This window comes from Ammospiza nelsoni, chromosome 1, assembly GCF_027579445.1.
Source record: "Ammospiza nelsoni isolate bAmmNel1 chromosome 1, bAmmNel1.pri, whole genome shotgun sequence".
In the NCBI taxonomy this organism is placed as follows: domain Eukaryota; kingdom Metazoa; phylum Chordata; class Aves; order Passeriformes; family Passerellidae; genus Ammospiza; species Ammospiza nelsoni.
Genome location: NC_080633.1, coordinates 150537159 through 150562567, shown reverse-complemented (window position 1 = coordinate 150562567; position 25409 = coordinate 150537159). Strand labels below are relative to the sequence as shown.

At 41.1% G+C, this 25409-nt stretch overlaps 1 protein-coding gene across 2 annotated transcripts in view; it reads right to left on the bottom strand.

Annotated features, from left to right (window-relative positions):
- DENND3 (DENN domain containing 3) overlaps positions 1-24191 on the bottom strand; it is a 32083-nt gene extending 7892 nt beyond the window's left edge. For both annotated transcript variants that reach the window (XM_059484152.1, XM_059484162.1), the window contains exons 1-16: positions 24071-24191; positions 17970-18243; positions 17316-17431; positions 16662-16801; positions 11254-11365; positions 9977-10096; positions 8876-9094; positions 8456-8577; positions 7856-8011; positions 5915-6011; positions 4518-4621; positions 4058-4239; positions 2557-3078; positions 1475-1737; positions 834-1004; positions 307-436 (exon numbers count right to left, since the gene is read on the bottom strand). In XM_059484152.1, coding sequence (XP_059340135.1) covers positions 307-436; positions 834-1004; positions 1475-1737; positions 2557-3078; positions 4058-4239; positions 4518-4621; positions 5915-6011; positions 7856-8011; positions 8456-8577; positions 8876-9094; positions 9977-10096; positions 11254-11365; positions 16662-16801; positions 17316-17431; positions 17970-18243; positions 24071-24154 — 2812 coding nt within the window. In that variant the 5' untranslated portion in view covers positions 24155-24191. The remainder of the gene's footprint in view (positions 1-306; positions 437-833; positions 1005-1474; positions 1738-2556; positions 3079-4057; positions 4240-4517; positions 4622-5914; positions 6012-7855; positions 8012-8455; positions 8578-8875; positions 9095-9976; positions 10097-11253; positions 11366-16661; positions 16802-17315; positions 17432-17969; positions 18244-24070) is intronic.
- Between the last annotated feature and the right edge of the window lie 1218 nt (positions 24192-25409).

Sequence of the window (25409 nt, the reverse complement as noted above, 5' to 3'; positions counted from 1 at the left end):
AGACATCCACCACCCAAGGAGGCTAAAAAACCAAGACAAAACACAGCATCCAAGATGGAGACAGAAGCAAAAACCAAAACCTAAACAAACAAAAAGGAAAAAAAAAGTGGGGGGAATAAAAAGAAATAAAACCCAAACAAACCCTAAACTTTCTAGTTACAATTAAATAAATTGTATTTGTGAAAGTGCAATCAGGCTAATGTCTTTTTGTATTTCTACACATAACCAGTTTGAAAATATACACACTGAAAGAGCAGAAAGAGATGATGCAGCACCAACAGGCTTTGCAGCATTGCTGTGACTGACCTTCATTTTTCATCCTGTCAAAGTAAGACAGTTTAGAGGCTGCATAGATGCTTTTGGAGGACTGCAGGGCACCAACCACAGCATCCATCAGGAGAACATTTGTCAGAGCTTGCTGGATATACTGAGGATCCTAAAAACAGAAGTCTTACTGTAGTTTATCTGTTGCTCATTATTCTTACAAGACACCATGCTCAAAATCACAACACATGCCATGCTTAGCACAAGCACCAGGCAGGATTGCAGCACAATTCCTGCCACTTGCTGGCAGACCCCACTCCCACACCCCATGTTCCAAGCCAGGAGCAGGGAGTCAGAAGCCAGTGCTATTACAGGAATGCTTCAGATCTGACAAACCTTGATATGCAAACAAAAACAAAAAGCAGACATAAGATGGATACCCATTCCCAAGCTGGATTTTTCTTCATGGGAGAGAAGCACCATAAAATTCTAAGACTAGTGCATGAATTATTTAGAACAGAGACAGCATATTCTTCATATTATTTGGTTACAAATTCCCATATTTATACCTTGTGATCATATGCCATTTTCTTTCCAGCCCACATTTCTTTCACTATCAGGTGCCAGAGATCACACTCAGTTTTAAGGTTGGCTTCAAAGACTTCTTTTTTAGATAATGTTTTAATCCTCAGAGTAGGTATTCTCAAAAGAAGGAAAGCTACAGTTGTGCTCTTAACTTCCTGGAAAGTTACAGGAAAGAGAAAACAAAGAGAATGTATCCAAATAACAGATGATTCAGCACTCAGCTTACAGGGCAGCTTTGCCTAATTACAGCTAATTATTTCAGTTGTCCATACACTCAATTAAGCAGAGCTGGATTTATGAAAATAAATTTAAACACCATCATACAGCCTTGGCTCAACAGTGGATATAAGCTGACCCACTGATACTTCAGCCACATGAGTACATTTAATGCTCATGTTATTAAACTTACCTACTCCATATCCATTTCTCTGAGGGTATAACCTCTTGATTTTCAGTCATGAAATTTTTGGTCCAAATCCCCAGAATTTTACCTGATCACTTTCATAGTGACTTCAGCACTGTTTCCTACTCTCTTTAGTGAAACTTTATGTTGAGAGCCAGCTGATTCTGGAGAATGGGACATAACCTCCCCAGGCATGCCAGAGGAGAGGAAGCTGATGCTCACCTCTATATCCCTGAAAGCAGCAATTGGGACATAGCCAGGCCGGCCTCCCTCGGTCAGCAGGAACAGGCGCTTCTGGGTCAGAGCTATTTTCCCCACACCATAGTTGGTTTTAACTGAGCAGGATAATTTGTACACCCATTCATTTTTATCTAGATGCTCAATTACTGCTGGTGGCAGATTCACCTCTTGAGCTTCTACTTCAGTTTCTTTCCAGTAGTTGTAGAAATCTCGGAATGTTTCAGGATCAATTTGTTTCTGCTGTCCTAAAAGAATTTTAAAACCCCTTTAGTGTGAGAAACTATTACACAGATTTGTACAGGAAGATGGGTTTGGAAAGACAGTAACTGTCAAATTGTGCCTCTTTATTGTGCCTGTAAGTATAGACATTCCAGGCACATGTCCCCATCCCTAGGTTATCTCAGGCACTATCCTGAGATATCCCCCACCAAGGTACAACCACCCCTCGCTGAGTAAAATGTGTGACTGGAGTCACTCCAGCTCCACCTAAACATAAAGGAATGGTATAAAAGTGAGTTAAGAATGGGGAGAAGTTAGAGAAGATTTCATATAAATTCTGGGATCAGTTAACAGGCTGAACCTGTCTTCTCCCCTACAGGATCACCTGCTGGGTAACAATCACACTCTAGGCACACTGAATTATTATTTCCAGCTGGCTCTTACTGGGGATTAGAGCTTGTCCATATAAGGCTTTGAATTAATATATTGCTTTAAATGTATTTTTGCAGTCAAATATTACAACCAGCAATTCTCAGACTTTAACCTCTGATAATTTTACTAATAGAGAGTGTTCTTTAAGCTGTTAATGTGAGTCCTGCAAGGGTGCTGGCAGTGGGTAAAGGGCACCCAGGAGGGGTCTCTCTGTTTGGCTGGGGATCTTCCTCCATGCAGCAGCTGCTCAGTGAATTCCACAATGGAACACTGACAGCCTGGTCAGGCACAAGGGGCTCAGCTCTCCCAGGGCACTGACAGACCAACCAACACTAAGAGTTTGAGTAAATCTCCCTTTTTCATGTCACAATGCTTAATAATAACTAAAAAAACCCCAACAATCTCATACTCACCTACTGTCAGGGCATCGAATAACCGGTGGATCGTGTCTATATCCCTGACAATCCCAGACTCCTGAATTCTCTTCACAAAATCATCCAGCTGCATGTGTGTTTTTGGCAATTCAAAATTTTTTACATGGTCATCCATTTTCAGAGCTTCCCTTTGTTTTTCCATCACTCGACTTATCAGCCTCTTGAGCTCAGGTTTGCGGTCTGCCTGCAAGCGCTCCGAGCGAGGCAGGCTCTCCACTATTTTTCTTACAAGATCAGTAGGGAAAATTCTTAAGTCTGTTTTTTCTAGGTTCTGAAAGTCAGAAAGTGCATTTAGTAGTTTTCCTTGCATCAAGCTAACAAGGCCCCGGAGGTAGAAGTACCTTGCCAGCAAGGCGGAGTTCTCGGGGGGTAAGGCACTGATGGCTTTGCTGAGGTGGTTGAAGAAGTCTGTGTAGTAGGAGTGAACACACTGGAACAGCAGAGGAAAGTGAATTTCAGGGATTTTGAACGTGGTGATGGATTTGGAGGGTGTTCTCATAGCTAGAAATAAACACCAAGAGAGTACATTGATCAGGGAAAGGAGCAGATTGTAAATATCTTCACAATCAGCAATACTACAAACAACAAACAGAATCCCCATCACAGCAACAAGCAGTTACAAGAAACAGGAAGGATTACAGCTGTGCTAGGGACACAAACACATTTCTGCATCTATTTCCCCTATTATGAGAATATTCCCTCATCAGATAACATCAATTCTGGAAAAGTTAAAGAAAAAAGGAAAAAAAAAAAACCCTCATGGAGTTCTTTCTAAACCACGATAAGCTTAAGCCTGTGTTTAAATTAAAGGTAGTAAAGAACTGGACATAAGTTGGGTGAGGACTCAGAAATCAATTCTCCAATATCAATCCCACTGGGACCAATCACTCTTTTGTGTTCCAGCAAAACTTCCAGCAGGATACTTGTGACTTCACAAGCCAGGGGAAGCACAGACAGGCCCCAGCTCAAAGTGACTTGGCCCATCATTTCTTCCCAGTGGCTGACAGTGTTTGTGTGACAATTACAGAATCACAGAATAATGAGGTTGGAAGAGACCTCTAAGATCATCCAGTCCAACCTATGCCCTAATGCCTCAACTAGACTGTAGCACCAAGTGCCATGTCCAGTCTTTCTTTAAACACATCCAGAGATGGTGATTCTACCACCTCCCTGGGAGGAGCATTCCAGTACTTCATTATTCTTTTGGTGAAAAATTTCTTCCTAATATCCAACCTAGACCTTCCCTGACATAGCTTGAGACTGTGTGCTCTGGTTCTGTCAGTGCTGCCTGGTGGAGGAGACCAACCCCACCTGTCTACAGCCTCCCTTTAGGAAGCTGTAGAGATCAATAAGGTCACCTCTGAGCCTCCTCTTCTCCAGGCTAAACAGCCCCAGCTGCTTCAAACGTTCCTCAAACTACTCAGTGATGTCACCCCAAAAGTCAACAGCAGAGTCTTTGTCCATCCCAGTGTTCCCTTACCAACAGCTCTCTCCACTTTTCGAAGTGAGGAGTTCCTGGAGGGCCCCTCTGGCAGTTTGATGTCCTGCAGGTTGGGCATGCTGATCACCATGCGCCGGCTGGCCTTGCGCGCCACGCTCACGCGCTTGGAGGCCATTTTCTCTATGGTCAGCCTTCTGGGGGAGGGAAACATCAAATCTAACCTGAGAGAAATAGAAACAACACATCACTAGTGTCAGAACTCACACATAGACACTAAATTACTGCCTGGTTTTTTTGTTTTTTGTATAATAGTATTAAATCTACAATTTCAACAGCTGTTCATGTAACTCTTTAACAATAATCATAATTAAATGAGTTAGCAATTAATCATAATCTTACTTATAGATGACCTGAACTCATACCAATATGGACAAAAGGACTTTTATCACTGATACCAACAGAAGATTCAAAACCAGAATAAGAAGTGAGAAATCTTTACCTGTCCTCTTCAGACTGGGTACTCAAGTCAAGGCGAGCAAAAGCATCCATCTTCCTGTTCAGACGAGCTTTAAGGAAAGAGTGGAACATGTAGGTCTCTAAAACCTGTGAGACACAAAGGAGTTAACTGTGGATCATTTATAAATTCACATTTTTATTAGCATGTCTTGCTCATTTTTATTACCTTTACACATGCAAAACTGAGACCTTCCAATTTAGCAAACACAAAAATGAAAAGACTGGAAACTTCAAGAAAAAACTAATTAAGTTTCCATTCACTTTCTGGACTTTGATATTTGCTTAGTGGCAAACAGTAATCTCAAACTGCCCTCCAAGAGGTGAAACCAAACAAAAATGAGAAATACTGAGTAAAACAGAGCTACAAGTTTATTATTATCTTTTCTACTTAAGCCAAGTGCTGATAGTACTGTTTATGGTTTGGAATAAGAAGTTGAACTCTAAATTAACATTATGTCATCATACTGAAAAGACAAGTGAATCATCTTTTCTCCTGGTAATCCCAAAAATTGTTCCCTACTCAGGTAATTATTGTGATGTCATCTAGAAATAACTTTCTAAAAAGCTCAAATTGCTACTTTTAGGATAGAGGACGCAACAAAAAACACCACTCAAAACACCACTCACTGTGGATTAAAAAGAGGGAAAGCCACCACCACTCATCACTGCACAGTTAACAAGATGAAATCTGGGATTTGAGGCAATACAACATGTCTATGATACAAATGTTCAAATGCCTCTTACTTATCCACTTGCAATGCACAATGTAAAAAAAAACATCTCCAAAAGCATTAGCATTCCCAATTTCCAGTATTCCTCCAGTAGGTGGCACAGTTTGCCAGCAATTCTACGACCAGGAGATTCCAAATCTTAGTCCTTTCTAGTGGATTTTTTTGAGTTTTTTTAATATTATTCCAGACACCACTAGTATCTACTCCATAGTGTGTTATTTTCTAAGATTTACCTGAAAGCAAACCTGCCACTTTGCTATTTGGTATTTAAATGAGTCAGCTGCTCAAAGGTCTTCTTAAATATGTACATCTGAGTTTTTAACTAATATTAAACTTCAATTCATAAAATTGCCACCATTTCATTTATAATATTAGAAATTGCTGCTGAAAATATTTTAATTATTTCTATTAATCTGAAATCCTGGTCAAAAGATTTCAAATCAATTTCTCTCCTGAGGATATATTAAGATTTTCCTTTTAGTCTGTTTATTTTTAAGAATGTTTGCACATTGCAACAATATTCCATTGGAATGTTTATCCAAGAAACACTGTTTCTCATGTAGGATTTATTACTTCAAATTTCCAGATATTGGCATTAATCCTAAAATACAAATTTATTAATAGCAGATAATCACAGCACTGAATTTACCTTTTTGTAGAATGGCTGGTCTCCAGTTGCCCTTGTTTTCAGAAATTCTTCACTGTTAAACACTCTGTGTTCATAATTTAGGTGGTCTTTTACCTCTCTGGAGACAAAAATAAATAAATAGATAAATCTGCTTGGAGATTTGTAAGCAAGTCATACTTTTGAAATAGCAGCAGCCCACTGGTACTACTAGAAACATGCTGCAGCATCAGAAGGCAAAATAGAAATGTGCTGCAGTATTAGAAAGCAAACTCAGTTTTAATGAACAAGTGTGTGTTACTGAATCATAGAAAAAAGATTTCAAATTCTTACAAGTAGGGTAGTCTACCTGCTGCCAAACTTACATACACTGTAAGACTTAGCAAACCATGAAGGACAATCTGTGTAAATCATGATTTAGGCTCCAAAGCTGGATTTCCATTTACATACACAGTCCCTGAATCACACACAACCCACTGGAGCACAACAGACAAGTGCACCTAGATGGGCAATTTGAAAGATGTGACCTGACCTCCCACTGTCCCATCACATTGCATCTGTAACAGGGACATGAAAAACAGGGTTCTTACTACATCTTGTTAAAGTTTATCCAACCATATGGGGTCAGGAAAAGGTATGGTCAATGAAAGTACATATTTCTATCTCATTCTGTATAATTTAGCACTGTCTGCTTTAAACATGGAACCTCCACACACAAAATCACTACAATGCTTTGCTGAAGACAGAACAACTGCATCAGAAAGTTACTTTCCTTCAGTCCTGGATGCTGGCAGAGTTAGGAGATAGAAGAAACAAGGCTGAAAAAAAAGAACAAAGACAAAGTTTGAAGGAAAGGAGAAAGAAAGCAAAAGAATCAACTCCTTTGTGATACATATTATCTCTTAGAGAGCAAAGCATCTGTTCATTTTATGCAGCCAAATGTTCAGTGCATTAAAGAGTTCAAGCTGTTATGAGCAAAAATGCATTTGTCCTCATCTTTGTCTGGAATTATTGTTGCCAAACACTGAAATCCACAAAAATCTCACAGTGGAGATAAATGCATTTCAGTTTCCATAATCAGCTGTCTGTAAAGACTGTTCTATTTCCCACACCCAGCAGCTACAGTCCTTCTTGGAGGGTCCAGACACCTGCAGGAACTCTCCTTAAGCTGATCCAATAACAGACACCTGGTATTTGGACTCTAAATTAACCCAGCTCCTTCTGACTGGAAGTGTCAAGGAGAATTCCCATGAGCAATTCAGTAGCTGATCCAAAGGGAAGAACCACCTCCAGAAAGAGGCCACATCATTGTTAAAATGCCAGTCCCAAACACAGCCAGTACCCCACATTTCTGACCATAGAATTATGGACTACCCAGAGTAGGAAGAGACCTACAAGGATTGAGCCCAGCTCCTGGCCAATTGTCCTTTCTTGTGCCAAAATTTGCCCTTGAGCTTAAACAGCTCCTCCTTCATTCTCAGGTGTTGCACTCTCCAGGCATCTCATCCATTCTCAGCCCAAACACACCCAGGTTCTGAATTCTTGTTCCTGCTTTCAGCTCTTCTACCCTGTCCTGGTTTGAATTCATGTGCCTCTAATAGGAGGGACCAAAACTTCACTGATATCCCTGCTGGGCCCTAAGCTTTTCCAAAACTTCACTGATATCCCTGCTGGGCCTAAGCTTTTCCAAGAACTGCCCTTCTCTTCCTGAAATCTTCCTTCAAAAGACAAGCTCAAAAGTAGAAGAGTTTTATCTAAAATATTCAAGTAATGTATATATACATCAAAACATCAATGACTTTTATTCCATCAGGCTACAGGATCTCCTTCTCATATTCCCTAACAAAACCTAAGCTTTACAAAGTATCTATAAAGTAAGACAAAATGAGAATATTTTCACTGATGCCTAAAATGCCTTAACCAGTACCACATGCTCTCACAATAGAAAATATTACACCCACTTACCTGAAGATATTAACAATTAACTGCAACATGGTTTGCTGCACATCCATGTTCAGTTTCTGCTGCCAAGCCCTCCTGCGGGTCTGGAGCTCCCCAAGGTCTGTGCAGGCTCGGAGATGGCAGAGCTCCAGATCAAAGTGCAGCTGCAGACCCTCCACCCTACACACAGAACAAAACTATTAACTTACATCCTAACACCAACAATTTTTCATACCTTAAAAAAAAAAAAAAAGTCATTTAGGCCCATGCATCTTACAGCTAGAGAAATGCCAGATTGATTTACAAGTGCTGACAAGCTAACAAGATTCCAGGGAGCCCCACTCAATTAAATCACAGTGCACTCAGTCTTCTTTGTAAAGTTCAGAGTGTAATGTGCATCAGTAATAAAAAGAAACAAGAATTCCAGTTGTTGCAAAATAATTTGACTGCTTAAAGCCACTTCTATACTAATTAATTGAAATTTTCAATTTGCCCTTTTCTAAAATACAGTGGGGTTTATATGAATGAAATAATATAATAATAATAAATAATACAAAATAAAAACTTTGGAGCATCAAGCATGGTTTATGCACTAAGATAGACACATCTTCAAGATCTTGTCACCTTTTTATGAAAGTTTCTGCTGCTTGTGCTGGAACATCTGGAATCTCAAGTTCCTCTTCAACCATTTTTGAATGTGAAATATCTCCATTATCTATATTAATTAGAATTAAATCTTCACCTTCCTTTTAACAAAAGAAAATAGAATGACTGTACATTTATTGCAAAAATATTGAGTTCTTATTTACATACTTCTCAATTAATTTCATCGAGGATGTAAGCCAGAAAAGGACTGAATTTTTTTCCATAAGTAGAAAATTGTACAGGTAACTAAACAACTACATTCAAGAAAAATAAATGCAATTGTCTTAACAGATGTTAATCCCAGTACATAAAACACTTGGTAATCTAATATTCCCTAATATGGAAGGGGACAAATGCACTGCAAGTAAAAATCAGGAGTGGTAATGGTGTGAAACATACCGTGCTCACTTCATCAAAATGATCAACATGGCATCCCATGAGGAAAGATGTTGGAGCCATCACAAAATCCAGCATTTGCCTGGACAGGATGGGCACAAAAGTGTGCTGCCACTGAAGGGGGTGCAGGTACAGCATAAAGCATTCAGCAATGAGTGTCAGCAGAGCCCAGTCAGAAGAGAAGAAAACAATTCTCTGCTCAGTCAAAATACAGGTCATGATCTGGAAAACAAAGCCAGAATGTTAAATGTTTGCAAACAGGTATCTAGAAAAACTAAAAATGCAAATATTTCATCTGTTTGTGAGAGTCAGCTTCAAAATTCTCATTCTTAGTAGTTATCTTACAGAGTTATAAAATGAAATAATGCCCATTTCAAGATGCATCAGCAGCACCATTTAGGATTTGAGATACTTTTATTCATAACATGCATGTTTGGACAAAACCCCCCAAAAAATAAGGCAGAGCTGCCAACTCTCATGACTGAGGAGGTTTCTTAGAGAAAGTGGTTCAGACAAAACTGATGACCTTAAACAATCTAACTTAACTTCACAGGTGGCCTTTGAGCAGGGAATTGGATCAAGAAACCTACAAAGGACACTGCAGCTTACATTATTGTAAAGCTCTGTGAATCACTGAAAAAAATTCTTTGCAAATAGCTTTTTGTATTTCCACACCATTTACATCTTATTTGTATGAGAGTGCCAATTGTCATCAATCCTTCCCACAGGCCCCTTTCTTAAACATGAAAAAATTACTATAAATCTTGTAGAAATGCATGTAGTGAAAATTCAAAATAAAATCTGTCAGTTGGCTTGGGTAGTTACATTTTAAAATATATTCTGAAGAAATTTAACACCAATTTCTAGACCACAGGCAAAGAAATGTAATATCCCTTAATCTAATCAGGTCCACCAATAACAAAATATCTTTAAGAAGTAGTATAGTTTATTTTGCCATAGCTCTAATATTCAGAACTAAGACTATTCTGAATTCCTGGATTTATAAAGTTTTTTGAGCAAATAAACATCTTGATTTTTTTCCTAAACTACAAATTACCAATACTGTCAATCTCTAAAACATTTAAAAGTATGAATTAGTTTTACCTGCAGCACCTGCTCTGGCTTGAAGCACAACAATGGAAGATGGAGGTCCAAGTCAATAATTGGACTGTCTGGATCCTCTCGTGAAGGAATTATTATTTGAAGTGGTTTCATGTGAAATACCTGTAATAACAGATGGTTTCTGTTTACTCCTTAATGAGAATGTTCCCACAGCACATTTAATTCAGGATTTTAGTTCCAACTACAAAATACTAACTTGAATTGAGAGCAAAAAGACAGGTATTTGCACACTGCAGAAAAGTAAAATAAAAAGAGAGGGAAATATTAAGATGTAATGGTAGTTTGAAAGATTAATATGTACTTGTCTCCTCTCATTCTCATAGGGTGACTGGCCAGTATTTTTTAACATCTTTTAACAGAATTAAACTTGCTTTATTATAAGCATAACAAAATAATTGAATTTATATTTGTAGATACAACTGGAAAATCAAAACTGTTGATAAAATTCATACAGGAAACAGAAAAAACTATTAGCAAAATAAGTGAGCATAAGTTGCCATGCTAAGAAAATAAAACAAGCCAAAAGGATGAGGTCTCTCAGAGTTTCAGATACTTCAGCTCAAATCTCTGGGGGTCGGGCCCTGCACGTGCTGCACATTTCAGCACTCACAGCTGGTTTAGCCAATCACTCAGATATTTTCCAGCTATGCTATTTTTCCTCCCCTCCTCACCCCTCATCCCAGGGTCAAGGAAAGCAGCTAAGGAAGAGCCCTTGGCTGAAGTTCTGCTTCCCCAGAAGGCACTGCAGTAGATAACAGAGTGTGTGCTGAAATCACTGACCCAGCTGCCATCTGGCTGGACTTGGGAAGGGTCAGAAAGGAACAAATACACAGCACTGCATACAAATGTTGATGTGAGTTTCCACCCTCAGCTTGCTCTCATCCAGGCAGCAGCCAACTCAACATTTCATCCCCTGCACACTGTCCTGCTGCTTCCAGACCTGCCCAGGCATCATCTCACACCACACATAGTTGGCATGAGCCAAAACCCTCCCAGAGGAGTGTTGAAAACTAAAGAACATGGCTGGTATGCCAGCACTCCAGCCTGAACCATGGTCACACTGTTATTTTCTCTATTAATAATGATTGATTATTAGTAGAGCCTGGTTTTTAAAGCACAGGTATTGACATCAGTTCCACATCACCAAGTAATCTCTGACCTGACACTCATGAATGTCACCCAGTTTATTGAAAACAGCATCTCAGTATCTTAGAAGGCATAATGTTAAAATCATGATGAAATTCAGGAGGAATAATTACCAAGTGGAGTGATCCTGGTGGGGGACTGGGGATTAAAAACAGCTTTGCTGCAAATTCTTTAATGTGCTCCTCGACATCTAAATCCCTCAAAGGTCGTAGCTGCACTAGTAAGCTGTAATTAAATGATAGGAAATTACTTATCAATAGTAACATGCAAACACAAAAAACTCTTTCTGCTGATAATCTAGAAAAAAAAATATTAGGAGTAATGAAGCTATTATTTCTGCTAATTAATTTCTAATTTATTAGATACTTCAGCAGCTTCATTAAATTTTAATGATGCTTCTGTGTCAGAAGCAGAGTTTTTTTGTACTCCCATGCATAAAATACTGCTGCATTATATCCATCAGGGGACACAGCACAGAGGTTTGGTGGCCAAAGGAAACCATGTGTGAGGTATAGCTACAGCATCTTCTAGAGACTGCTTGAGGAACCAACAGCCACAGCTGCAACACCTGGTGCTCCTCCATCCCCTGCATCAGACACCAGCTCAGAGATGGAAAACAGCACCAGAGGAAAAGAGAGGTTGTAGACCCAAGTTTGACTGCAGAGGACTGTGAAGCAAGAGCCATATTTAGCACAAGGCTTAGGCCTGTATGGACACTGCTCTTTGCTGTCATTCCTGCCCACACAAAGAATAAGAACATTTGTGTAAACCTGCTAAATATTTCTGGTTTTAAATTGCATTATCCTAACAAAGATCACATGGTTCACATATTACCCCAAATAAATTCTGTTACATTTAAACATACACACAATCAAGACTGAAAACTACTAACTCCCACAGCATTTCTGAAATGTAACAATTACCAAGTTAGGTATTTGTGGTCACAAAGGGTGTTTTGTTCAATAGAAGATTCACTTGCATGTTTATAGGAAAAAAACCCAAATATTTACAAAATCAGAAATCTAGGCCTGCAAATCTATATATAGAGAAACCAGGAACTGAATATGGTTATCTTCTCCCTGGAGGTTTTACTTCAGTTTGCAGCTTTACTGGTTTCCTGCAGAAGAACACTTGCTCTTCAGGAAGGAAGCAACTGAATAGGTTAAGAGATAAATAAGGATCCAGGAAACCTTATTTGTGTACAGCATTTAGATTCCAGAAAAAAAAATCAAAATATATTCTGTCATATAGTACAGCCCTTTCAAATGAAATATTTAAATTCACAAATTTTCCTACTTGAAGACAGTCCTGGGCTGTTATATAAATATTCCCTAAAAGTCTATTAGCTCTTCAGGGGGTCAGAGAAAAGGGAATTTAAGAATTATCAAAGAAAACCAGACAGTTGAACCAATAATTTAAACAAATACTGTGTCACAATTAGTGATGCCTCAGATTTGGCCACACAGAGTAAGCAGACCTGCCTTTTTTTTTTTTCCTTGGAGACAAAAAACTCTTATCAAGACAGTAAATGTCACAGCAGACACAACATGACAGAGAAAGCAGCAGATGTGCAGAGAGGACAGTCAGAGCTCCCTGCTCAGGACATGGAGCCCCATAAATGCAGCCTAACAGCAGCTGACAGCTCTGCACTGCAAACGTCTGCAGAAATAAATGAAGTAATCTCTGAAACACTCAAGTGGAGAGCTCAGGAGTTTATGAACCTTTCATTACTGCTATTAACTGCCCACAGACAGGGGTTTCAGAAAGCAAGAGCAGCTCAGAATGGGCCCTTTGTAGTGCCTCGGTGCTGGCAGCTATTTGCACACTCCCACCTTTTCTCAAGGCAGCTGAAAGGACGAACACACAGGTTGGAAGATTTACTGTTTGAATGCAGCCTATTCATCCATCCAAGACAGGAGTTCATCCAGGAGATTACTGCCAGGAATATTTCACTTTTCATGCAGTATAACAGATTAAGGTAATACCACATGTGCAACGTGCCAAAACCTCTGAAGTTTAACTGAACCTTTTCAAAAAAAATGTAGAATAATCCAACAGTCACTGTGCTGTGAAAACATTTAGGTTCACATCTGCTTGCTCTGGAGAAAGGCAGACACACCCCACACAAAATGTTCTGGATTTGAAAGCATTGAGTGCTAGCAATATGGAAATTAGTTATAAAATTAATAGCACAGAATACCAAGACCTTCATTACTATGATGACAGCTTGCAGATTCCCTTGCAGTTCAAAGCACCTACCTGAATTTATAACTTGATGTTGCCTGTGCATCTCAGCTTGGTTCAGTTTTCAGTTGTGATTTCTACTCTGCCACTTGAAAAAGTTTAGGAACCTGGATTTTATCTAGGAATACTTATGTAAAAAAATACTTTTGATGATTGTTCTGACTGAAAACAAGTACCATCTCACCTCTAAGTAATTCTGTGCACTTAGGTACTGAAGAAAATAATCTATGCACAGATTTCTGGAGGAAAAAGAAACCTTTTGCTGCAAAAAATCATCCTGGATGGAAGGAGAACCCCTTTAGATTTACTTGAACATCAGATCTTGAGGAACAACAGCATTCTTGCACTAGGTATCACAATGAAAGGGCTACACACTGGAAATAGGTGGTTTGAGGTCCACCAGCAAGTGCTTTCAGAACTCCTGCCTGGAGAATGATGAATCAGTTGAAGCATCCTGCAGAACAGCTCTGCAGCATACCAAGGATACAAGTGTGCTGTTGAAGGTGTTATTATTTGTTAAGTATAAGAGGCACTGCTACCTGAGTACATTCAAGCAACAAAAACACTTAATTAGATTATTAACCCATTGGTCACCTGATGACACACAGTAAGTCCCTTTCTGGTTTACAGAATCACAATGTCAGTGCTTTGTAATGTCCCAAAAAGTCAGAACATCTGCATCTGTACAGGGCACTACACTCAAATATCTCACAGAGGTCTTGGCTGCAATTGTTTATGTTGCAGCCACACACCCCAGCAGCTGTTTCATACCACATGGAAACATTTCAGTAGAACAACCAAAATAAGGAAAACCTGCACCTCTCCACCCCTTCCCTCCCCTCCACCCTAGTGTACTCGGGCATAGTGAAACACTTTTTCTAAAAAAAAAAAACCCAATACACCAAAATCAGAAGGGCAGACATTCTGAAATGAGCCATTAAATACCATAAAGGAAAAGGTAATTAAAAAAAAAAAAAAAAAAAAAAAAACAACAGAATAAATTTTAATGGAAACCTAATCAGTGGAGTTTCCAGCACCATGGGAAATGCCAGCTCCAAATTCAGCTCTGTCACTGGCACTCACTCCCCCTCCAGTTACACACACTCCCATCTCACAGATGCAACAGCAAAAAGGGGAAGAGCTGTGCAGCTGTGTGAAAAATTCCCCAGTTAAAAAACCAAGACAACACACAAGACTAATGTAGAAGGTTACTGTCCTGTTGAACTTCCCTATAATTATTAACATATTTACAAATCACTCAAAGCTCAGATTGTACAGCACTGATCAACTGAACTCCTCTCAGAAACCAGTACAGACTCAAAAGAGAAATCTGTGGACATTAATGCTTTAAATAGGTGCCAAATCCTACTAGATAAAATCAAGGCAGAGGTGTTTCATTATAATGTTTAAATAGTTTTCAAGTTTAAAATACCCACCCAGAGGCAGAAGCAGATCTAGGGGTTAATTCTATCTGGTTACTGTCTCCTCTAAACAGATACAAGAACTAGAAACACTTTTACAACATCTGGAATTTTCCATGGCTGTCCTGAAGATTTTCCCACTTCTCCCTCAGTGGGCTCTTCTAAAATCCATTTGCTAATTGACTGCTTCTCCCAGCTCAGAGTTGTCTCACTTCACAGAAGAAATGACTCTTTATGAATACTCTACATAAACCACTGATGAGCACTGTCAAACTGAATCCATCTCCCACCCAGTGCAAAGCTGGTATGAGCTGAGCCCTCTCACAGGCTGAGCTGGCAGTAGAAAAGCAGCAGGAATCTACTATAAAAGCTGGATGGAAACAGTAGGCACAGCTGTAGTCAGAGCTGGAAGGGTTCCATGTGCAGATTAGCAGCAACTTGAGATTTGAGACTTGTAAAAGGCAGCAGTGAATCAGTTCCTGCACTACCAAGGGCTGATGTAATCCACTTAAATATAAAAGGAGGGGGGAGTGATCTGAGCAGGAAAGGAGAAAGGAAAACAAACATTTCCTTTTTATTTCACTGAACATTTATTTTGATTTCACACTGACCTGTGCACACCCTGTTGCCATTATGCTGAAGTGCCTTGTCCACATTAAAGTCCTTCACTAATGCTTTAAAAATGACAGAGCAGAGGTACATGTCCATAAAAGGGCTGCCAGAGTGGCTCATTTCTGATCTCACAGCCGTTTTGAGCCAATGTCTAAAATGCCCAGGAGGAGGGCACTGCCCTGCCCCTCCAGGGCTCTCCTCATGCAGCCCAGGAGAAGGAGTCAGTGCTCCAAGATCCAAATCCACAGCACAGGGAAGAGGAGGTGCATGGCTGGGAAAGGAGTGCTCAGCTCTCATTTGGGCTGGAGCCAGGTCAGGGCTGGGGATGCACCTGAGGTGGCACCCAGGGAGTGTCCCCTGCTCACCTGCTCAGGATATGAGCACCAGCAGAGCACAGGGGAAGGCCCAAGCTCCAGCCTAGAACCCCAACATCTTTCAGCTTATGTACAAGAAGCAAACACCTGCAGCTGGGTTCAGATTTGACTTTAGAAAGCTTGACTGAAATTTAGTGAAGAAAACTCTTCTATCTTTGGACAACAGGTCTGCAAGTGAAGACACACAGTAATGGCCAAAGTACCCAGGCAGGTCCCCTGATGTGAGAAGGTTTTAATCCAAAATAGATGCAAATAGATCTTAACAATTTAACAATAAAGTAACCTCAAAATAAGAGAAATCACTTTATAACATGATAAATCCATGTTCACTTACCTTTTACATCATCTACACTGCAGAGTATTTGACTGTTTCTAACTAGTGTATCCTAAGAATTTCTCTCCTAGCTCTACAACATCCAAGTAACCACTCCACTTCCTCAAGTGACTTGGATTATTTCCCTAATGTGTCATTAACTGCTTATTAATACATATATTCATGTTCTTATGACATTTATTTGGTGAATTAGAAAAAGCTTTTTGTGCTTTGAAAGCAATTTTCATAAGAGTGGAAAAAACCACTCCAAAAAAAAGCCAGCAATATCTGTAAAATATCCATTCCCTACACATTAGCAAAAATCCCCAAAGAAAATGAAGACAACATCATAACTAATACCCTTGGTATTCAGAATTTGAACTTACTGTCTGGGCTACATTGACATAGCATTTCTTCTTTTCCTCTCCCACAAAACCTTAACATAAAACCAACCACTGCTTTAGCATCACACAGCTCTCCTGGCTACATCAAGCAAATTCAGGTATTAAAAACCTGCAGCCATTTCCAGCAGAAACACACAGGGGAGCAAATCTTACCAAGAGAGACAATCCTTGAGGGCACTAAAATATGGGTATCTGGATATAACACAAACAGCACAGGGTACAAAGCAGGCAGGCACCTTCCCAGTCTGTGCAGATTCCCAAGGGCCCTGGCCATTGGAGGAGGAGGAGCCATCCTGCAAGAAAACTGCACATTAATGACTTTGTGTTAATTATCAAATTATGGCTGATATTTTCTTGAGAACCTTAGAGATGTGATATGCTATTCCCTCTATATTTCAAAGGGATTTTGATGTCTATCTCCCTTTAGGTCTTCAGAAAAATGTCAGTCTATGAGACTTAAACAACATGTATTAAAAAGAATTTCAGCACAAAATGTATTTAGGAAGAACATCTTTCATTGTTTGGAAAGAACAATCTTTACCAAAAAAAATCATCCAGGGGATAAAGTCTGCTCCTCAATATCCAAATCTCCTAAATGATATCTGTAGCCATTTTTCCTAATGAAATTTGTTCCAAAGTACTTCATTTAAAATGGCACCATAAAAGTGTGATTTGTCCTGTGCTCCTCCAAACATAACAACACACCTGATAACTAATTTGATAAATCAAATCTCACATTATATTCAAAGTGTTTTGCTTTTATATCTTTTAATAAGTTTTAATAGAAGAATGAGTTAAATCACATACTTGCATTGACTGGTAGTACTGTGCAACAACTCCATATGTTCTGTTACCACAGACATCAGTGAAGACCAGGAAATGGATGTGGTCCTCTTTTAACTCAGAAGTTACATAAAGTCCTCCTGAAATGAAGGCAGCAACCATATTTTTAATTATATATTGAACTACAGTTGTGTGAAAGACAATTCATGACAAATACTGCACATTGCCACTTCATTTCAAGAGAAATGTTTCATTTCAAGGGATTAAAATGTAATATACAGTCAATTTGAACTAAGGGCTGTTACAGAGGTTGTAAGCTGCACATTACTGAAGAAGCAAAGATGAAATTATTCTTCATTTTCAGAGGCAAAATATAAGAAATGGGTATAAATCACTTTTTCCCCCAAGATATCAAAAAGGCCTGCACTAATGACACACATACTAAAATTTCTCCAATTAAACCTGGAGGAAACATTCACTACTTCAGGCTTATCAAAATGAAAAGTGAGAGAGCACTCAGCCATTTTGGGGTGAAAAATATTTTTCAAGTGTGTGCATGTTTGCACTTTGCTCAAACCAAGATTTACCAACAAAGGCTAAAAAATAAGGGCTGAACTATGGGTCAAGTATGATTTACATTAAAACAATCCTCAACAAGAAGTGTGAACCCTCACGTACCTGGGAAGCAGAGCTGTGGCAGAGCAATGAGATCAATGTCCTTTGGAACTGTCACATCCTCTGTGTCAGGTGCTTTCTGCTCCCCATTGAGGCTCTTGACATTTTCAACCTTGGGTCTCTCTTTTTTCTTTCGGAAGGAGCGGCGTTTGCTTTTATTCAAGTTATTGCCAGCATGAATCATCTGAACATCATCTCTGCTGATAAAGGGAGGCACAAATACTGACAGCACTTCTGGATCAAGGGGAGGAGGATTTCTGAGTCTTCTTTGAGTGCCCTATAGAAAAAAAAAAAAACAAACAAACTCTGAGATTACACTCATCCTGATATGTGGGGGTTTTTTCATTATTTTTAATCTTGGTTTTCTTCTACCCCTAAAATTGTGAGTTTCAAATGTATTTTTCTGCTTCCTAAAGAATTGATTTTTACTTTTAAGTTTTTGTTTTATGCTTGTTAATGCAAGGAATTCTTCATCATTCAAAGTGTTCCATATCAGTATTATGCCTTTGGCAAAAGAAACTAACAGATATCAAATACCATATTTCCTCCTTTTCAGTGTTAAGATATACTTAAACTATATTTAAAATAAACACTGGCAACAACAAAAAAAACGCAAAACAACAGGCAATAAATACATGAAAAGAAACAGAAGCAGCTGAGCCTCTTAGATAAGTCTTTGTTTGACTTCAGGAAAAGCTTCCTTTCAACTCAGAACAAATAACATGCACCAAGAAAAAAAACAAAAACAAACCCTAAACAACACAAACACAGACTTTCACAAGACAAGGCTTAATTTTATAAGGCAATTAACAAAGCACAATTAAAAACTACAATCATTGTTACAATAAATACAACTTGAAGACACTGAAGCCATGAGAATCCCTCCATGTACTGATGGCTCAGTGGAACAGGCACCCCAAGAGCATGTATGAAATTACAACATTTTGCACAGGCAGCTTTGCAAAATGTGACTGGCCTGAAAGCCCTGACTGCCCTGCAATGAAATGCTGTGCAGGAAGTGATCAGAGAGATTTCCTCATACTGGGGAGCACTTTTTGTATTCTTCACCACACAGCTGAGCCAAGTAGCTGCATTTCCAATTACTTCATTGTCATTTTAATTCTTCCTGCAAGGTTAAAAAAAACAAGTAAAAGCTTTGTTTAACCAACGGATATTTGGAAACAGGAAAGGCGAGCCCCACTGTGGTAAAATGTTGTTTTGTTTTTAACTTTTTGTAAACATCTTCAAAGTCAGAGGAGGTGAAGCTTACATGGTGTTTTTATCACCAGATATGATGCAAGATGCTCCTTGAGAACCAGTGCTGGCCTCACCCATTATTTCCCTATTTTTTAAAAAAAACAGCTACAACATAGAAAGCTCTGTTGCCAATGTTCCACGCTCCAGGTTTTGAGACAGAAGTCTCAGCTCTTACATCCCAGCAGATATGTCCCCTAATAGTTTTTTTTTCCACATTTGAGCATCATAGGAAAAATGTGAAGCAATGTTTCATGACATGTTAGTTATGGTATCTTAAATTCCATAAACTAAAACCGTAATTATAATAGGATATTCTAATAGGATATTCTAAAGAAATTACTTCACTAAAAGTAAGAAGTGAAAAAACACAGTTTTAATGAACAAAGAGCCAGAACTAAAATTAAACTGGTGTGGAAAAGAAAAGTTCAGGTAAGTGTCCAGTAGAACAGTCAAAAGATAGCAGTGACTTTAAAAAGCACATCATGAATTGAGATACTGAGTGCCACATCCTCACATGCTAAGAACTTCAAGTGTCATTTCCTTAGTGGGCAGCTGACAAAGGCAATGAAGAAACTGGAAACACAGATAAATTCACCATGATCACCCTCAAATTAATGTGCAACTAAACATTTCAGGAGGAAATGAAGAATTAAGGCTCAGCCGGAGGCTGTTATGCAAGAAAAACACAGACAGTACTCCAGCAGCAGCATTTTCAACTTGGCAGATTTGCCCTGCTGAGGTTTTTACACAGAGCTGCTTTGACAGGGCAATCCCTGACTTACACTGAGGCATCTCTGTGCTCCAAAGTGCTGGATGGCAGCCAGCAGTTCAATGGCCTCACAGCCCAACAGCTCCTGAAATGGCAGATCCTTGATGTCTTGAGCTACTCCAGAGACATTAAAGACCATTTTCCCCCACAGAACAGCTCTGTCAGCACTGTCACTGACCCACTGACTCAGTCTCCAGCATTTGAGTCAGCTCACATTAATGTCTTGGCCAAAGTCACATTTTTACTCCTTGAGTTCAGGGATAGTGTATAAGCAGCAACAGAACAACATTCACTTGTTTCTGCTGTTCTTTGAACATTTTATCTTTTCTGCTGCTAGTGTTACTTTTTCACTTTGAAACACTTCCCTTTTGCAGCTTCTTGCTACCAAATCTCCTTGCATCACACATAGATTTTACCAACAGCAGTGGGGGATTTTACACCATCCCCATTTGAGGGTGTTCCTGTAACAGCACTGCTGGAAAGGACTCTGATACAAGACAGACTTTTACAATGACTGCACTATTTAGACACTAACAGCAATGTGTTGAAACCACAAATCAGAGCATGACTTCAGCTATCTGGTGTTTCCTTGACCTCATTCTCTTTCCATCACTGAAGAAGTTAGTTTCACTTTGAATGTCATGAAAGAACTGGTTTCTTTAACAAATAATTAGGCAGGGAAAGTATGAAGCCTCAGAAAAATTAGATCGGGCAGGACAATTAGGTTGTAGTAATAGGACAAAAGGGAATGGCTTTAAACCAACAGAGGGCAGGTTTAGATTAGATATTAGGAAGAAATTCTTTATTGTGAGGCTGGTGAGGCACTGGAACAGGTTGCCCAGAGAAGCTGTGGATGCTCCATCTCTGGAAGTGTCCAACGTCAGGCTGGATGGAGCTCTGAACCAAGGTGGTTCAGTGTAAGGTGTTCCTGCCCCTTGGCAGGGGATTCAGAACTGGGAGATCTTTAAGGTCCCTTCCAACCCAAACAATTGCAGGATGATCTCTGCACATTCTTGTGCAACATTTTGCTCAAACTAGTGATAAGGGTGACATTAGGTCTGGTTGCATTGGGTTTCATCCAGCCAAGTTTCAGAAGTCCCTTGAGAAGGAGATTCTTCCTCCCTTATGCCCCAGCCCTCAGCACAACTTCTTCTGGTCTCACTCCTGTTTGCCAGCAGCTCTCCAGTATGAAGGTACCCAAATGTGGGACAATATTCAAGGGTTTTGAATAATAACAATAATAGCAATAATCCCTTCCCCTTGCCTGTGAGCCACAGCCCTGATGATGCAGGCCACTACACAGTTACTTATCAGACAATCACACAACAGCTTGGGTTGGGAGGAACCATAAATTATCATCTCATTTGAATCCTCCTGCCATGGGCAGGGGCATCTTCCACTAGACTGAGCCACCCAAAGCCCCACCCAATTTGACCTTGAACACTTCCAGGGATGGTGCATCCACAGCTTCCCTGAGCAACCTGTGCCAGGGCCTCACCACCCTCACAGTAAAATTCTCTTTAATATCTTATCTAACCCTGCCCTCTGTCAGTTGAAGCTGTTCCTCCCATTCTATCACTCCATGTCCTTGTCAGAAGAAGTGACATTCTACCACTCCATGTCCTTGTCAGAAGTCCCTCTCCAGCTCTCTTGGAGACCCTTCAGGTACTGAAAATCCTCAATAAGGTGACCCTAGAGCCTTTTCTCCTCCAGGCCAAACAGCCTCAACTCTCTCAGCCTTTCCTCATATGACAAGTGCTCCTCTAACAATCCTTGTGGCCCTCTGGACCCACCCCAAGAGCTCCATGTCTTTCCTGTGCTAAGGACCCCAGAGCTGGATTAGCACTCCAGGTACAGCAGAGGGGTTGAATCTCCTCCCTCACCTGCTGCCCACATTGCTTCGGATGCAGCCCAGGACCTGTTTGGCTTTCTGGGCTGCAAGTGCCCATGGCCAGGGCATGTCCAGCATCCACCAGCACTCCAAGTGCTCCCTGGCAGGGCTCCCTGCATCACCCAGTCTGTACCAATAGCTGGGACTGCCTTGACTTAGGGGCAGCACCTTGAACTTGGCTTTGGTGATTCCCAGGGCTCTCATGGATTCACTTCTAGGGCTTTTCCAGGTGCTTTTCACTGCAACAAGCACACACTGCTGACTGAGGCTCAATCTGATCACACCTCATTTCTTTCAGGCATCTTGACAGCCAGGGAGGCATTACAGAAGCAGAAAAAACTGTTTTGGTGAAAAATTGTCTGCATCAACAGGACCAGCTCTGTACCACTGACTGTGGTGGGCAGATACAGAACTCACTGATGGAACCTGTCAAAGATCTGAGACATGTCACAGACAGCTTGCACACACTTGCCAAAACCCAGCTTTGTAGCTGTAGATAACACAGGGAAAAGAAGCATCACTTCTGTTCATTTCATTTTTACTAAATAACAACTTCCAGTGCTAAGAAAGAAACCTCTAGCTGAAAATAGCAGCCTTTGATCTTTTCAAACTGAAATCTCAGAGTGACAATTTTCTTGGCAATAAGGATAAGCAATGGATGACAGCCCAGAAATTTCTGTTTCAGAAGCTTCAGTGGAAAACTATTTCTTTTTTTCCTGGACCCCCCATTGACAACAGGTCAGTCATACAAAATTTTTCTTCCTTTGGGGGTGGGTTATATGATTGTCCCACTGATTTCATTTGCTTTATCACTCCACGTTTAAGTACAGCTAAGAATGCACCAACACATTGTGAAGACCATGATTTGAACAACAATCAGGATTTTTACCCCCTGTAAATCTGTAAATATCATCAGAGATCCACTACTTTCATTTGGAATGTTATCTTCTCTCAGTAAAGCCTTTTCTTTCTACAATCACTAAAATTAGTAATAAAAAATATATTCCACTCTCCTCATGTAGACAGTCTCATGCTGCAGAAGGAAAAGGAAGTGGAGTAAATCTGTAAGCTTTCCCTAAGACAGTGACTGAAAACCCCGTGATGCAACAGTGTGCAGGGACCTTACTGAAGTTCATATTGACAAAAGAAAGGACTACTTTGTTTTCTGATACCTTTTTGTATCCTGAGCAAAGAAACAATTCAGAACCTGCAGTATGATCAGAATATCAGAATGGCTTCTGTAGCAAATTTCTTATTTGTTGTTCCAAAGGTTGGTTTTTTTTCAGAAAGCAGTGAGAACTAAGCAAACTGGAATGAATAAGAAATTCTCTTTCCTTTGGGTTCACTTCTCATGCTTCTGATAAAACACCATGTACACACATATTTCAAAAGTCTGGTGCTGACATTTAGGAACTATTTTCCCATTCTCAAGTACACATGAATGAGATCCTGGCATGTGAACCTCTGCTTGGCTGTTATCACTTAAGAAGCTGACATCAGCAAAAGCCGTCTCCTGAGCGAGCGAACAAGCAACAAGCCCAACAAAGACTTCTTTATCTAATGCTATTAGAGCACAATCAAATTCAAGTTCAAGCAGAGCAACTGAGATCCCTGGGAGCTGTCTGGCCTTTTTTTCCACGTGCTGGCACCACTGCTCTTCCCACTGCAGGGCAGCTCGTAGGTACAGAACAAACCCAGCAGCACACTCGAACCGAGCAGAACCAGGAGGAGAGGGCTGTCATTGTGAGGCCAAATGCAAAAATTATCAACAAATTATAAACCACATATTCAAAGCAGTAACCGACCCACCAGTATCCAAGTGGTTCACGTTACAACAAACTCAGAGCACTTGAGCTCACGGGGATTTAGATCTGGTGTTTCCTGAGGACAAGAGTTACCAGCCTTTATTCTTTTGCTTTTCTCTGCAGCGGAGACAGGTCGTGCATTAACTCCCAGTAAAGAACGCAGCGTTAAAAGTTTATCTGCCCCTGCTTATACAAACCCACAGTGAGTTCTCCACCTAAACTCAGACCTTGGGGAAAGTGCAGCGACCTCACACCGTTACCAAATTCCCCCTGTTTTGCTGACGTTCGCCTGTCAAAACAACTTTCTGTGGGGACATTTCAGCTCCATGCGCCGACAAACCCAGCCCCATGCACCGGCACAGCCCGCTCGAACCCCGCTCACCTGCAGCAGCGCCCGCACCCGCTCTGTGGGCGCCCCGACCAGCAGACAGATCTCCAGCAGGCCCGAGGGCAGCACGTCCTCCATGGCACAGCCGGGACAGGGCGGCTCCTTCCCTGCGGGCAGCGGCTCCTTCCCTCGGGACAGCGGCGCCTTCCCGCCCTCAGCGCCGCCCGTGCCCGCCCCGCGGGGTGGGGCGGAGCGCCCGCTCCGCTCACGGGAACCCTCCCCGCCGGTCGCTACTCTGCGCACGTTGATTGGCTGTTCTCCTGTCACTCTAAGGAGCTGTGACCAATCAGAACGGTGGAACGTGTGGTGGGCCGGGCGGGGGCGGGGCTTTGGGGAGGGCGCTGAGGGGGCGGAGGGCCGGGAGCTGAGGTGCTCCGGTCTGAGGTGTTGAGGGTTGAGGGGTGGAAGATAAGAGATGGGGGCTAAGGTGCTCCGGTCTGAGATGCTGAGGGCTCAGGATTGAGGGATGGAAGATAAGAGGTGAGAGTTGGAAGGATGAAATGCTGGAGGATAATGGGCTCTGGGCTGAGGGGCTCAGGGTTGAGGGACTGAGAGCTGAGGGGTTGAAGGGCTCAGGGCTGAAGGCTGAGGGATTGAGGGTTTAGGGTGCAGGGCTGAGGGGCTGCGATACACTGGCCCCGTTAAAAACTAGTGATGGGGTTTGTGATTTACAGTCACGCGATTTCCACGTTGACATGAGCAAGGACTATAATATTTGCTAGTTTTAAGCATCAAGGTGAGGACTTAATTGTTCCATCTCTTGGAAGTGTTGAATACCAGGCTGGATGGGGCTCTGAGCAGCCTGTCCTAGTGGAAGCTGCTCCCTGGCCATGGCAGCGACTTGCAACTGGGTCATCTTTAAGTTCTCTTCCAACCCAAACCATTCTGTGATTCTTTGCTCACCTCGTTTCACTGTCACTTCCCGACTCAAGGTCGAGTTAATGTTTTCCTCGTGGGGCTGCTGGCCAGCAGGGGCTGAGGCGCCTCAGGGCTGCCTGTCACTCTGTCAGCCGTGGCTGATGTCATGGTTGGCTCCTTGAGGAGCACGGCCATTCCCTGCTGTTTGCTGCAGGTGACTCAGCAGGACTGTGTCACTTCATCAGGGCTATCACTGCCACTCCACGGGAGTTTTCTCTTTACTTTACCGCAGGTCACAGTTTCCACGGGCCGTAAGCACAGAGCCGGTGCAGGCTGCGCCGTGTTTCCCCTCTGGAGCAGCAGGGGCACAGCACAGGGAACTCCGAGGTTTCTTTCTGAGCTGCTTAATCTAAATACACCATGAGTCACTCCGTGTGTGTTGGCTCTGTGCAGGTCTGCACTGAGAGAATGTAAT